This window comes from Mauremys reevesii, linkage group 8, assembly GCF_016161935.1.
Source record: "Mauremys reevesii isolate NIE-2019 linkage group 8, ASM1616193v1, whole genome shotgun sequence".
NCBI lineage: Eukaryota > Metazoa > Chordata > Testudines > Geoemydidae > Mauremys > Mauremys reevesii.
In genome coordinates this window covers 18023523-18038992 of record NC_052630.1, presented here as the reverse complement: position 1 = coordinate 18038992, position 15470 = coordinate 18023523, and the positions used below count along the sequence as shown (strand labels likewise).

General features: G+C 41.6%; 1 protein-coding gene across 7 annotated transcripts in view; it reads right to left on the bottom strand.

Annotated features, from left to right (window-relative positions):
• Positions 1-483: 483 nt before the first annotated feature.
• The window catches only part of LOC120370360, a 79741-nt gene continuing 64754 nt past the window's right edge, over positions 484-15470 (bottom strand). For 4 of the 7 annotated variants that reach the window (XM_039484924.1, XM_039484925.1, XM_039484926.1 and 1 more), the window contains 9 exons: positions 13977-14140; positions 12183-12283; positions 10689-10804; positions 6829-7038; positions 6331-6474; positions 4864-5021; positions 3475-3584; positions 2061-2170; positions 484-1109 (listed from right to left, as the gene is read on the bottom strand). In XM_039484924.1, coding sequence (XP_039340858.1) covers positions 871-1109; positions 2061-2170; positions 3475-3584; positions 4864-5021; positions 6331-6474; positions 6829-7038; positions 10689-10804; positions 12183-12283; positions 13977-14140 — 1352 coding nt within the window. In that variant the 3' untranslated portion in view covers positions 484-870. Of the gene's footprint in view, positions 1110-2060; positions 2171-3474; positions 3585-4863; positions 5022-6330; positions 6475-6828; positions 7039-7891; positions 7990-10688; positions 10805-12182; positions 12284-13976; positions 14141-15470 lie in introns of those variants that run through there. The other 3 variants (XR_005583713.1, XM_039484928.1, XM_039484929.1) reach the window with 3 other exon arrangements.

Genomic DNA, 15470 nt, shown 5'->3' with positions numbered 1-15470 from the left:
CAGCTGCATAAAACCGGTGTGGGAGGGGAACTGGCACCAGTGTATTTAAAACAGTCTTGAAGCCCTTAGTCAGGAAAAAATTTCCACTCATATCAATGAATTCTTCCTGATTAAGGGACTTCAGCTTTCGACTCGTACTGCATAAATAATACAAGGGCTCAAATTCTGCTCAGAACCATGTTCATCATTGAGTTAAAGGTCTGTAACTGACAGAAGAATTTGGTTCAAAAATACTAAGTACTGTGCCATTGACCAAGTGTGTTTAATGCTGAGGACCAGGTCCTTAGCTGTGTAAACTGGAGAAGTGAAGCACCAAGACACACAGAGAAGAATTCAGTGGAGCTACATCACCTGCTCTGAATCTGGCCTTATAGTATTTGATAATATGATGCAGAAGGCTGAACGTATTAGAGTCCATTAACCCCTTCTTGCAGCTTTAAAAACCCCAAACAGCTGCAAAATCATCTAGCAAGCAAAGCCATGTTTTCTAATTGAGAGTTTATTGAACTGCTTAAAGAAGACATAACACAGATGAAAACTTCTCTGAGAGAAATGCAATATGATTTAAGGAAATGTATTTGACTAGTCATGTTCTAGGGATGTTCTGCTTTGCTGAAAGTAGTGCTGTGTCATCTGACAGATCCTGCTTATGACAGACTAGAGTCACTAGAGAAGGTGGGAGCTCAGAGAAAGATTAAAACACCAAAAAAATCAATTAAGACATTCAACAAATTTCAAGTTAAATATTTCCTTATCTGTTATAGTGCTCTAACTCCTGTTTCCCCTACTTCAAACCTCTTCCTCAAAGCCAAATCTTCAGTCCACAGAGGATGGGATGAGACTGCCTTCAGAGCCCACAAACACTACACCCTAATTCAAGGGGTTGCTCCTGTCAGACTTGAGGGCCTGTTTCTCCCAGGAAGCCAAGTTCTCCATCTCCACTTTATTTCTCTGCTCTTTCCCATCAGTCTTTTCTACCAGCACTTGTCTTCTCCACCGGGCGGCTTTAAATGTAACAAACACACTCACGACAACTACGAAAACTGAAACTAAAAGGGACGAGGTCAACGTTGTCCACCACTTATACATGGAATCCAGCGCTCCAGGAACTGGCAAAACAAACAGGGAAAAAGAGCAAAGATGCTAAACCTAGGACATGGTTCTGGACCAATTCTGCACTGGTTTCCCCTACTCTCCTCCAGCCCCACTGGCTATAATGACATTACTCAGGATCTAAATCAGCACAGAATATAGCCCCATTGATTGGGCCTGAATTTGTAAATTAGTGGCCCAGATTGTAGGATGATGTGAGGCGGCTTTGTGCCAAACTGCTGATGCACTTGGGTCTTACCTATAGCTGGCATAGCAGACCATGCATGCAAAGATCACTCCAAACTTCTGATGGCATAAGAGCAGCATAGCTGGTCCTACACAGCTCATCTCCATTGTGGCCAAGGGTTCCCTACACCTCACTGATCCCAGCTTCTCTGGAATGTTGGCAGTCGGTGTAATATATGCTAGGATGCTGAGCCAGCACACAAAGATACGTCTACAGTGCACTCAGAAGGGTGAATGCAGCTTGAGTAGCTAAACCTGCACTAGCTTTAATCTAGCTAGCACAGCTCAAAATAGCAGGGAAGGTGTGGTGGCATCGGCACAGACTTGCAACACTAGAACAAACCCACGGTTCTCAGTGAGCTTGTTTAGCCTGTGCTACTGCTTCTTTTTAGCCACACTAGCTAGGTTAGTGTTGGTACATCTACACAAGTGTGATCCCACCTCCACCTGCGCTGTAGAGATGCCCACAGTCCAGGATCAGGGGTGCATTGAGGCTGGTGTGTCTTCTAAAACACATTGGGACTCCTCTCTATACCAGCCCAGACTCTGGCTGGGTGCAGGCAGTTCCTGCAGAGGGAGAGGAATCCTGCTCAGGGCGTGAAGCAGCAGACAAGCATTGGAAAGCTGCACCTTAGGCACCCCTCTGATATGTCACTGTACACGGCGCTGCATGGGGAGGGCTGTTAAAAACACTGTGAATCGTACGCAGGGCGTGCTCTCACCTGGGGCTCCCTTGCAGATCCACGAAGCCCGTTCAGAGCAGGCAAAGGAAATAAAGGTTCCAGATATGGGTTCAATCTGCACACACAAATCTTGAACTGCTTTGAAACCCCTGCAAAGCAAAACAAAGCAATGAAACTCACTTTTACACGAGTCTGCATTTCCAGCTCATGAGCGAAGGTCACTGCAAACACACATCTCATCTGTATTCCCACGCCACTCCTCAGGGAGGGGGGAAGAAAAGGGTAAGAGATGAAGGAGGTAGAGTTGGGGTATTGGGAAGAGGTTCCGGGGGAAGATGGGTGGAGTGTGTTTCCACTGTCACTCATTAACGCATGGACTAGGCCTAGAGCACTTTTAACAGGCACAATTAGAAAGAAATCTAAATCAATCACTACCCTCAGTTAGTTAATTAAATACATTAGCTGTCATGGCCTTGATCATGCCCGCAGGTTCACATTTGTATCAGCTTCATCAAAATTTTACTTTCTGTGCTTGCACAGGAAGGTGCAGAAAATGATTTCTCCAAAATCTTCTGACAATCAGAATCCCCCAAGATTTCAAGGTACAAAGGTCATGTGTGAAAAACAAGACAGCTGTACTAAATCCCCATCATTCACCAATGACTGCACTCAGAATAGCCACCACCATCACCTTGTGTAAAAAGACAGGACAGATCCTCAGTTGGTATAAGTTGACATAGCTCCATAACTCCCTATAACTGTCTGAAATGCTTGAACAGAGACTATGAGATCAGTTTCACTCATTTGTTACCGTACTGTCCTTTCCCAGCCAAATACTGTAACTATCTCAAGACAAATGCATCCAGAGTGGTGTCAATATGAAGGATTTCCTTTTCCAAAAGCAGCTGGCACCTTAGACCATAGCTGCAATTTGCACAGAACTTTCAGTCCCCTCTGATCAAAATATTCAACAATGCCTTGTGGAAAAGACACAATAATCAAGGTATGCTTAGTCAGGTCAAAAGGCAATTAGTAATCTCACCTCATCATGGGAGATCATTCTGCAGCCGTGTTTCCTGATGGGATCCTTTATAAGGCATTTGCTCAATCCACAGCAATAAAACCACACAACACAGTTGCAGTTTGATACATTGCTTAGTATCTCACAGACCCAGCAGCCACGAAACTAATACCTTGGACCTCAAAATATTGGTTTAGGGAGGTGTGTATTCATGCCAGCTACACTGAAGGGCAGAGTACAGAGCCTGAATTTTGGTACAATCTGCATAAGGACTGCAAAACTGAGCCCTCAAAGAGTAGAGATTTATTTCTCTTTATAGGGTGAATATATTTAAATATCTGAAATATGGCCAAGGCAAACTCCCCCATGATCTTACCACCCTTAAATAAAGGAAAGGTGAACAGAATGAGAAATGGGAACTGCTTATTTTACCAACGAGGCGCTGCTCTATCTCCATCAGGCATGATCCAGGAGTTTGACTGGAGTTTATAGCTCAGGCTGCCAAGCCAGCTTTTTCTAGTGATGACTTTAGCTATCCATCTCTGCAAAGAATTAGCAGAAGCAGCGTTTGGGACGTACATTGTGGCTAAAATACATACATAAATGCAATCGTTAACCACCAAACACAGCCTCATTTCTCTGGATGAATGGTATATAGGTGCACACATTTCCATCCGAGGATCTGGCCCATTACTCTTGGATTCTCTTTTTAGCTGGTATTGAGAACGAGCTTAACATATTAAGGACCCAATTCTGCTCCTATTGAAATCAAGTAGAATTTTGCTATTGGTTTAAATGGGAGCAGGTTTAACTATGTGTAGCTGTTCACCAGTGTTCAAAGCAAACATTAGTTACAAGTACATAATGAAGTATTATACCTGGTATCTATTGTTAAAAGGGTGCTGTCGAGCAGCTGAGGGCCAATTTTGACTTACTTTACAATGGCTCTAGTTGGGTACGAATGTTCTCCAGATCCCAGCACTATCTAACTTCTGTCTATAGTGCCCATCTCCATACTATCATCTAACCACTACCAGATAACTGCATGGTGAGGTTTCTAGTGGACTTCATGGTGTCTTCTGCTCTCCCTGACTTGGTTCTATCTCCAGGGCCCAAACTTTTGCAAAAATCCACCATTCGGTTGTTGAGAAATTGAAGACAAATTAAAAAATAAATAACCACTCCTGATGTAGGACCTACATAGCTAAATCTTGAGATCCTTGTTTAGTTTTATTCTGTCCCTACTCAGGCAAAACTCCCATTGACATCAAGTGGGACTTTACCTGAATAAGGACCTCTAGCTTTAGCTCAGTATTATTATTATTTACATTATGCTAGCACGTAGGAGACCCAGTCATGAAGTAGGACTCCATTGTACTTAGGCACTGTCCAAACAGAACAAGAAGATGGTCTCTGCCCCAGAAAGCTTACAAGTACAGTTTGTGATCTGTTACTTCATATCCAGCCAGCTGGCTGATGGATTACAAGATAACTAACAAACCCTATCTCCAGAAATCCTGGCATCACCGAACTATGGATGGGGGTGCTCCCTTAAGTGAATAAGAAATGGAAGCTGATGTTGGCACACAAATAAATGAGTTAAAGAACAAGGATCATGTTGGCATGTGATCCATAAAATACATAAAAGAAAAACTAATCAGTGTTTTTAAGAAGATAAAAGGGATCCAATAAGTTGAGATTAATATTATTTCAACGTTTCAGACACAATGGAATGCAAAGCAATACAAATTTAAAGACTAGCGAAAACCTCAACAGCACCTCTTCATTAACTATGAACAATCTGATACTCATATGACTGACCTGTTCTTCCGTGATGTTTAATTTTATCAGTTGTGCCCCTTGGAACCGACTGCACATGAACTCTGCTTCGCTCTTATTCAGCACCCCATATGGAGGAACATAGTAACAATTTCCATTCCAGTACTTCCAAGAGGCAAAACAGAACTTGCTTGTAAGGCCTTTTTGAAACATGCAGACATACAAATTAAAGGTGCAACACGCACTGTGCACTATTAGGCAGGAAAAGATATTATACAGCTATTTGCAACTTAAAGGCATATTGCACATGATTTCCTATATAACTGTAGTATGTTATGTGCATGTAGCATACCATAATACAGGACAAAGTCTATTTTAGTAGCCCGTTAGTTGCGGTTTGCTTTAGTCACTCTGGTGTTTTATTAGCAGGCCACTAAACGGTGCTTTTTTGTATCTTGTTAGATAGTAGTTGACTCTAAAAAATATTTAAAACAATTGCTGATGTTAATTTATGGAGGCATTTTTCCATTCTGAGAAATCATGCAAAGTAGAAAGGTAAAAAGGAACAGGGAAGGAAAAATATTTCCCTTTTTTCCTACTATTTTTCCTCCTTTGCCAATCCTGTGATACCACAGCCATTACAAGGGACCTTAAAGAGACAGTGTCAACTTAACAGTCAATTTAAAAAAAATACTAAGAGTAGTTTCAGGTAGAGACGCTGCCCTGGCTTCTAAACCCCCCCGATAGATTTAGCGGCTTTACAATAACACATTACTATGGTCTACATTTTTTTCTCTCCCTTGTCATTGTGTGAAACCCCCATTAATAACAGTGGAATCTCCCAGAGCTAAGGAAAGAGGGGTACTGAATGTAAATAAAGTGCTGTCAAATGGATAAAACCTGACAAAACATAGAAAAAAATCAGACATTTGTTTTCCTACTCTATATATATATTATTTTAGAGCAGTGTGATTTCATACCCTGGGATGATATCAGTAAAGTTGCCCAACCAAGCCATATGTGGTTTGTAAAGAAAGGCACACAGTACATCTTTGATAACTTATTTTGCACCCAGAGCGCCAGTCTCTAGAGGCTTTAACAAAAATTAGGCAGTCAATATTTTTACTGAAAATGGTTCACATTGAAGAAAGCGCTGAGGCACATGCTTAAGTCCATCACTATTCAGAAAAGCACCTGAACAAATGTATAACATGAACTTTAAGCATGTAAAAGTCTCATTAACATACTCAGATGCTTTCCCAAATAGATATGCGTTCTTGAGTCAGAGCCAATAAGGGTCTGATCCAAAGCTCATTCAAGTCAATAGGAGTCTGAACACCATTCCCCACTCCCACCCACACACTGATCATAAACACCTAAATCCTGCTAAATGGACTCCACCAAACAGACTCTCTCAATGTCAACAGAAGCTATTCATATCACGTCCACATCAAAATGTCCAACGTCAGCAGGAAAAAAGCCTGATTTTTCCTCAGCTGCAGTACTTACGGTATTCACAGAGTTCTAATTTCTTCCTTTCTTGACATGTCACTGTACCATCACACAGCCCTGTGAGTCTATTGCACATGGTACGATTGAGACAGGTGGGACATTTCTTTTGACAATAGGCACCATAGTGTCCTTTGCTGCAAGCTGAAAGTAATTAAAAAAAAAAATCTAAATTTCACTTCCATTTTTGGCATATCTTGAAAATTTAAATCACTTTTTTAAAAAAGAAAAATAAGGACAAAATGCCAAGTTACCTTGAAATATAATATAGTAAACTTGCTTGATATATTAAACTTTAATCTTATACTGTCAATATGCTTTATAGGAATTATTTTATTTTTTTCCATTTCAGTTTCAAACTTCCAAGGAATACAGAAAAATAAAACAAACAACTAAAAAGTAATCAGCAACGCCTTCATTTCTTTTTCCATGCACAAATATACAATGGTATAGCATTATCTTTTTCTTAATATATAGCACTAACAAGAAGACAATTACCACTCCTCAAGTACACAGCATCCTGTCTGTTTTTGCTGAAGATCAGTTCTTTACCAGTGACTGGTACGTAACGCTTTCCCCAGTAGGTGACTCCAGAGCAATCTGCTTTTAAAATACAGGCTGACAGAGCAAACTCCAAGGATGAATATGTATCTCCCCATAAAGGCTTAGTAAGCAGCCTTCTGGAATATTTCCAAAACATGCTGTCACCTGAAAGATTTTCAGAAAAGCATCCATAATTTTCTCTTTGCATTTTACAGACTGAATCCTTGTACTACACTTTCCTTCACTGGGCAAGATGGGGGCGCCGAGGAACAGCAAGAAATAGCACTCACATTTTCTGCATATGGCACGTTAGTTAATTGCTTTAAAGACTTCATCTAAAAAACTGACGCACAGTAAACCAGGGGTAGTCAATAGGAGGACCACAAGCTAAATCCGGACTACCAGATGCTTCTGAACAAACCCCAAAATCTTTTTATTTACTTATCATTATTGTTATTATTTCTATTATTATTTTCTCTGGAGTCTGGATCTTGACTATACCTTGACCAAGAAATTTGGACCTTGACAAGAAATAATTGACTACCTCTGCAGTAAACCCATGGATCTCCATTTACTTACCTGATAACAATGAAGGGCAGAGCCAAGCTTGCTGGGATTCAAACTTGTGGTTCCTAGGAGTCTAGGGGTTTCAAACCTGAGGCTTAGAGTACTATTTGACACTAATTCCTGCTCTCATTTCTCTGTTCTTTTGTAACAAATATCTTAATGGCAATATAAACATATGGAAAAGAATGAGAGGGACACATTGGGTGACCTGATGGGTCAGCTGAACATCTGGGAACCAGGAACACACACGTTGCTAAACTGTTATTTCCATATATGTATCCAGCTTTCACACCAATGAACAGTCAATCCATACAAAATCTCGACCCCTCCGAGCTTATGTCCAGATAGGAACCAGGATAATATTCCACCAATAATAACCTGAGAAACAGTCACACTTGTAATAAAATAAATGATTTACCCAAGATGGCCACACAATCTCACATGCACATATTGCTGTAGGTTGTGTAACAGTGTTTAACAATGTGATCAATGCAAACTCAAGCAGGTCTGTCATTCTTTCTAGTAGAGGGCAGTGTTAACATATGCACCCTGAAGAAAGGAAGACAGGCACACATATAACAGTACAATTCTAATAAGTGCAATTCATTGTCTAGGACTACAGAACAATTTTAATATGCTATTCTGCAATTTCATTTTGCCATTTCCACGCCCCCATTCCTACCCCCACATTTCTTGCATTCACAAAAACAAAAATGTAGCTGCAAAAACCACACCAACTGTTTTGCATGTTTTTGAAAGAGAAACAACGTTGCTCAAAAATGGGCACAAATTTTGAACATTTAAAATTACACTGTGAATCTCACATGCTCCTCCATCAGCTCAGAGACCCGCTGAGCTACAGCAGCTGACAATGGTCTTCCTGAGCAGTGTAAAGCACTGTTTTATAATCAGACGCAGCTTGTTTGCTGGATCACAGGCAGTCACTGAAAACCATTTTTCAAAGCCAGCCACACCTGTTGACTTTTTACATTTCTAGCTTGGGAAAAAAACAGGTTATTTGGTATCATTCCCTTTAAGAACCTAAATCCAGACTGAAGTGACCTTGTCTGTCTAGTTTGTGTTCTGTTCATAGGACTGGATACATTAAATTCTCCTAGACTGCTGTCATGTTTCTCCTTTTGGTAAATAAATCAAATGCAAGACTATTAAATTTAATACAAACGGATGCTATTAGCCTCTTGTTTGCTCCAGGCTCAGCATTCTCATTTAAATGTGGCAAGATCTGTAAAATAAAGGCAGTCGGGGACTGACTTAAACAAGTCTGACATTTCCTTGAATCCAACACTTCAAGTTCAGAGGCTTTTCTGTAAAATATAATTACCAGAGCATGATCTTTGCTTTTCTGTTTTGTGTGTGCGGATGATAAGAGCTGCAAATCAGATGCTGCTTGACAATTCTGAATAGGAAGAGTTGGCTAAAAGCCTGACCCCTAGCTGGAGTTCAAGGCACCTTCAGAAGCCTAGTATTACTTAGTACTAGGCTTTGGTATCAACTTAGTGTTAGATTGTGACTAGAACTGGGTGAAATTTTTTTGGCGAATCAGAAATTAACCAAAGAAAATGCATTTTTCAGGACACTAAAATAAGTTGCACATTTAATTTGAATTTGAATAGTTTCGACTGAAAAAAAATGGCAGAAAAAAGTCGCATCTCTTAAAACTGGGTGAGCCTGGCATTGTCTCCAATGATTTTTCCTGCAACTGAGGTGGGAAATGTGAAGAAAAATGTAGAAACTGGTTAAAAGAAAACTCTATTTCTACTGCCAATCTAAGAAACTAAAACTGAAGGGAAAGAAAAAGAAAACTTTTTTTAAAAAATAAATGGCTCAGTAAAGTCTAACCAAACTATCTAAGCTAAAACTACGATGTAAACTATTTTCTTTTCTAGAGATTTTCAAAGAAGCGGCACTGCCACTGAGCAGCGTCTGCAGCCGAACACAGTAGAGAGGGAACTGAGGGGGTCGAGTTGTGCACACGCTATAAGAGGCGCCAACGACACTGTAAGAGAGCTGCTGCGCACGCGCGCCCCAACCGAGTACTGCTACCTAAAATATCCAATCTCCGACGCAGGAACGCACCGACACCTAAAGTGGAGCACTCACAGAGACACTACTCGAAGAAGAAACCATAACTTAGCCCTGGTCTACACTGGGGCGTGGGGTTTTGATCTAAGTTAAGCAACTTCAGCTACATAAATAAAGTAGCTGAAGTCAACGTAGATTGACTTACCGTGGTGTCTTCACCGCAGTGAGTCAACTGCTGCCGCTCCCCCGTCAACTCTGCTTGCAGCTCTCGCGGTGCTGGAGTACAGGAGTCAACGGGAAAGGGCTCGGGGGTCGATTGATCATGTCTAGACTAGAAGCGACAAATCGATCCCCACTGGATCGATCGCTGCCCGCCAATCTGGCAGGTAGTCTAGACATACCCTTAGTTTCAGTCCAAAATTACCTGAATTTCATTTCGGTTAAAAACCACCAAACCAACATTATCAATTATTTGCTCAACTCTAATTGTGACTAGACCCACACAGTCATTTGGAGGAGTAAGGATATCTACCACTACTGTTTAGTGGTTTGAGTTAGTACTACCCAGGTCTTAGTATTCAGTGCTCTGGGGAGCTGTCTGATTGCATGGGGGAGGAGGGAGTTAGCTGCACCCTGAAAGGGACTGTAGTACATTTCTCCTCCTCCACTGCACTGACAGGATGCCCTGGAAAGAACTGCTTCTCTGCAGAATGCTGCTTCCCAGGGAGCTTCTAGTGGCAGCGCAACTATGCATCAGGGCTGAGCATAAAACATGCAATCTGGCCCTTCACAAGAAGGTTGTTCATACTGAGTCACCAACTTCATGACCTTGACTTTTGGTTTTGTTGCTGTAAAGAGATTTCCTATCTTCAGAGCTGACCCAGGCTGACACCGCTTAGCTTGTAAGGGATGTGCCATTCACAGCACTAGATGGCTAGGGCCGCAGGCACGTTTTATGAACAATAGCTAAACTGATCAATTTCACTTTTGGCCCAATTCTGTCACCCTTACTGACAGTGCCAAGTACCTACTCTGTGAGCAGTTCAACCATTGTAAATAGCAGAATCAGGCCCTATATATTTGCCATACACAGATGTGAACCTATAAAATATATGGTATAGCAACATACTTCAGCCAAGGCTTTTTGTCCTGGAAGAGTAAGATGAACACCTCCCGAATGGTTAGCCCACGGAATTCTCTCTTACCTTCCCTTCTTTCACAAACCCAGAAAGCCAGAGAAGAACAGTTAACTTGGTTCAAGCTCCCATTCACACTCAGCTGACCACAACTGTCTGGAGCAGTACTCTTGGTGGGGCTTACCCTGAACAATCAAAAGCACATAGCAGTGGATGTTAAACATCACATCATATGAAAGAGAGCCAGGGTTTTGGCACTAAGAAAAATAAATGATTTCAGAAATACTGTAGTTATATTAAACCTCATGAAAAGACGCATAACAAATCCATGTGAGCTAAATTTTCAGTCAGTCATTTGAGTGCTCAAAGCAGCAAGTAGGGCCCAAATGTCCATTTTATGCACTCACATACAGGATTTAGAGTCCTGCCTTAGATATGTGTATCCTCTATAGGCCTTTTTAGCCTTCCACTTCTCTCTCCTGAGTGATACTCACTCAATGTTTTTTCTTCTTATTTCAGTTTCCAAGATATCTTTCTTACTTCCCAATGACTCCAAGCACATTTTCCCCAGGATGTTCCTATACCCCTTATCCTTTTCACTCTGTCATATTAGACCTACTTTTGCAGCTCCCTGTAGCTTAGCCCTTAGTCTTCAAACCACTCTCTAGATACCAAACTCCATATACATTTTGGGATCCAGAAAGCAGAGCATTAACCAAGACACAAGATCAATATGAAAGCTGTGATGGCTATGGACTCCTCATACAAATAAGCAGGCAAAGACCCAAGATCAAGGCTAGAGGCAGCTTCCATATTGTGAAGCTGATTTCCAGTGGAGGTGGCTATCAGTGGTGGACAGTGATCCATGTCACAAAAATACATCCTTGCAACCCGCCATTCCTGGTAGCCTCAGCAGAGAGAAAAAAAGACACTGTGGGCCAAGTTGTCTGGAGTTGTCTAGCCCCGGAGGGAGCTCCCCATATTTCAGATGGAGAGATGGTGCAGGATGCTCCAGGAGGCGGTGCAGGAAGGGGGCAAGAGTATGGTCCCCAATGAAGCCATGGTCCCTAAGCATAGGGATGGCAATTGGCCCCTGTGCGGAAGGAAGGCTCCTGGTCCCGAATTATCATGGAAACTACATTATCTCTTACATCTAGAGGTGGTCCCTCCATGGTCCCTGCTGCTGCCGCTACTGGGCCTACTCTGTGGATGAAGGGAGGAACTCCTCTCACAAGGGACGTGTGCAGAAAACCACTTCACAAAGAAGCCAGTAGAAATTTCAGGCTGGAGGGTGATTTCCAAAGGCACAAATGGCTTTTAGGCAACCAGCTCCCACTGAAAGTCATTGGTGGTCAGGAACCTAAATGGCATATGTGCCTTTGCAAACCTCCCTGAAGATCCCCAGCTGGTGTAAACTGGCATAGTTTCATTCAAGTCAATAGAGTTACGACAATTTACATCAGCTGAGGATCTGGCCCTTGGGGTGAAAAGTGTTTTAAAAACCCCATTAGATGTGTAGTCTGTTTAACCCCCATGTTTATGAAATCAGCACGGTAGCCTTACATGACACGCTGATTCTTCCTGCTTGATTTCTCCACATCGCTTTGCAAGGCACCCAACGAGAAAATCCAAACAGGTTTCCGTAACACTGAGGTTATCCAGGCCTGCAAGTTAGAAGTACACTTCTGTTAGAGAACTAATGTATATAAAGAAGGACATGCCCATTGACAGGTAAATGGCAGAGGTTTATTTTATGGATCCTAGGGCATGATTTTCAGTCGTAAACATTTGTCCTGGTACTAGTACTGGTATCCAATTATCCAAACCACCCAAACAGCTCCTGACTTTGAGAGGGGTTCAAAATCAAAGGTCAAATCGAGATTTGAATTTGGCAAATAGCTTTTATCTATGCAATACACTGAACACCTCTGTAGAGAAAGACTTTGCAGAAAAGAGGTGGGTACCGCGAAGAGGTGATATGACAGCAGTGACATCACTTTAGTAAAATTTACAACAGCAGTTGGTTAAAAGATTTTTTTAGGCAAACTGAGAAGGCTGTAGACAAGTCATTCACTAATCTTTTTGTATTGAAGCCTTTTCACACTATGCTTGGTTTATGATGTGCTTTTTGCATGTGCTGCACAATAATGTGTTTTACAGCTGAAAAGCATGACCCTGGCAATTAGACCAAGTATGTAGAATATTGGGAACGGATGATTCAGGAATTTGCTGTCTGAAACACAAAGAGCCTGGTTAAAAGAGTTACGAGAGTCCAAGGGCGGGAGAGTGAGTGATACTTGTGAGGAGATTTTACTCTCTTACAACATACAACAGAAACATTTTCTAGGTGTATTACATTACTGTGCTGCAGAAGCACCATAAAAAGAGCCACTGCCAGCACAGTACAGCATTACCTTTTATACAGCTATTAGCTGATGTGCTCATGCTGTGACGGTCAGAGACAGGGGAGTGCAGGACACTGGGATGGTAAGAGTCAGGTTTTTTTTATTAGCTTGCCCCATAAGGCTCTGTAACTGGGCTGGATATACACACCTGACCCAATACTTGAACTTGTAGCATTTGGGTCTCAAACTGACCGTGTATATTGACTGGTTTCTCTCTGTTACACTGTTGTAAGTCAGGAGTAACTGTAATGATGTGCATGGTGTAAAACTATTTAAGTGAGATCTGGCTCAGTGTCTTTCCACCAGTAGATGCAGTTTTTAAAAGCCATTTGCTGTTGAATGGCCCCACCACCACAGACTAGTATGTGCAGTCAGGCCAAACGCTAAAGCCCCGTCAGTACTTATGTTCCAGCCAGGCACTGGGCCGTACGCAAGGCGTAACAGGGAGGAATCATCCTTTAAGGCATGGTAAGTGGTGTGGCTGTATTTTGTAGAACTGTTTTGGAGTTAAAACTGAGAAACCTCACTTTTCACAGATATGTTCAAAAGAACATCAATGTTTGGATTGCAATTAGTAAAGCAGGATTTTTCTTATGTTTCAATGCACAAAGCCATTTTCTGAAATTCACTGAACAGTAATATTTTTCTCCTGCAGAGTCATCCAACACGAAACTGTGACAATATTTTCACAAGTTCGCACACCCCGATCATCAATAAAGACGTACTCACTGAAGCTCGACTTGCAGAATACAGCTCAGTTGGTAGCTCTTGTTCTAATGGAGCAAGAGTAAATTACATCTGCTGTGCTAACAGCTATGAAAGCCTGGCTATCCCTGTAAACCAGGCATCTATAACTTTGAAGACACGTAGGGAGCTGCTCTCTGAAGTTGCAAGGTGACATTTGTCCATCAATAACCACCTTTTCAACACCGCAGAAACTGAAACACTTTACCTTTTCTTCTGCACTATCCAGCAATAGTAGGTCAGTGCCATTATAGGCAGTGCAGTAATTCTTAGCTTCCAGCCAGGTTAAACTATTAGTTTCTTCCATATAATAACAGCTGCCATTCCAGTACCACCAACCAGGGTCCTCTGGGCATTTCATATTGATCACTCCTGAGGAACAAACAGCTACATTTTAACAACCGGAACACTCATAAAATCTCACTTTTGGAAACAGTAGCCTCAGACCTTTGTTAAAGAAATGCCATTATTCAACACAGTGAAATCTGGCTTTAGTGACCATTACTGACTCCAATGAAATTAACTGCTTCTTCATATAAAAGCTTAAATGTTCTCACTACGTGCCTATTCCCAAAACTCACAGAGGTTAATGCAAGTCTTTCCACTGGCTTCAAATGGACTTTGGATCAGGCACTGTATTTGGGAATGCTGTGGGGTGGTCTCTCAAGACTGGAAGTTGCCTATAAAGCGAATATCCCTTTGACAAACATCAGTTCGCTGAAACCAGTACAGCTTTCAGTGAACCAATATTTTCACATTACAGTAAAAGCTTTTTTATCCGGCATGCTGGGGGAATGGGAGGTGCTGGTTAGTCAAAAATTCTAGTTAACTACTTTACCAATTTTCGAAGAATTAGAATACAATAAAATGAATAAACATGCCTATTCTCGCTCTTTTCAAGATGTGTACAAATATCTATTTTCTGTTTCAATGTCAACATAACTCTCTTACGCTTCTCTCCTTTGCTTTTCGCTGGTATTTTGGATGCCATAATAGTAGGATGGTATTGATACTTTATGATAAACACAGGACAATACACTGAGTAATAAACCAACCGATCACAATGGTGGATACAAACAGAAAGAACAGCATTCGGCTCTTCTCGGCTAACTCGAGCGTAGTCTGACTACTCTCAGAAATACTTGGGTTCCGAATAGCTTCGGCATTGATTCCAGTTAGCTTTGGCATCGGTCCCGTTTACTGGATTGAAGATTTCTATTGGGAGATATCAGAAATGCCGATTTCTAGAGCTTTCCGGTTGGTAAAGTGCCGGATAACACAGCTTTTACTGCATATTGCTATGCACTGCAAAAGTACAGCACAAAAAGAGAAGGAATTGGTACCATCTAATGGTTAGAGCCACGGTCTGGATGCTATTCCTGGCTTTACCACTGCTTCTTTGTGAGACACCAACCTTGTGTCTCTCTCAACCTCTGTATGCTTCTGTTTCCCATTGTATAACACGGGGATATTATTACTTATCTCAGGGACGTGGTTAGGGTTAATTGATGAGCATAAAGTGTTTTCAGACCCTCTGATGAGAGGCTGCACAGAAGTACAAAGGATTATTATTTAGAACATACTGAAGCCAAGAACACAAGTTGCAAAGTCGCATGACATTCAACTGCTATGTTGTTTATATACCATTCACATGGGTTGGAACGCTGCCAATCAGAGCAAGTCTTGGTGCACAGTGAGGCAT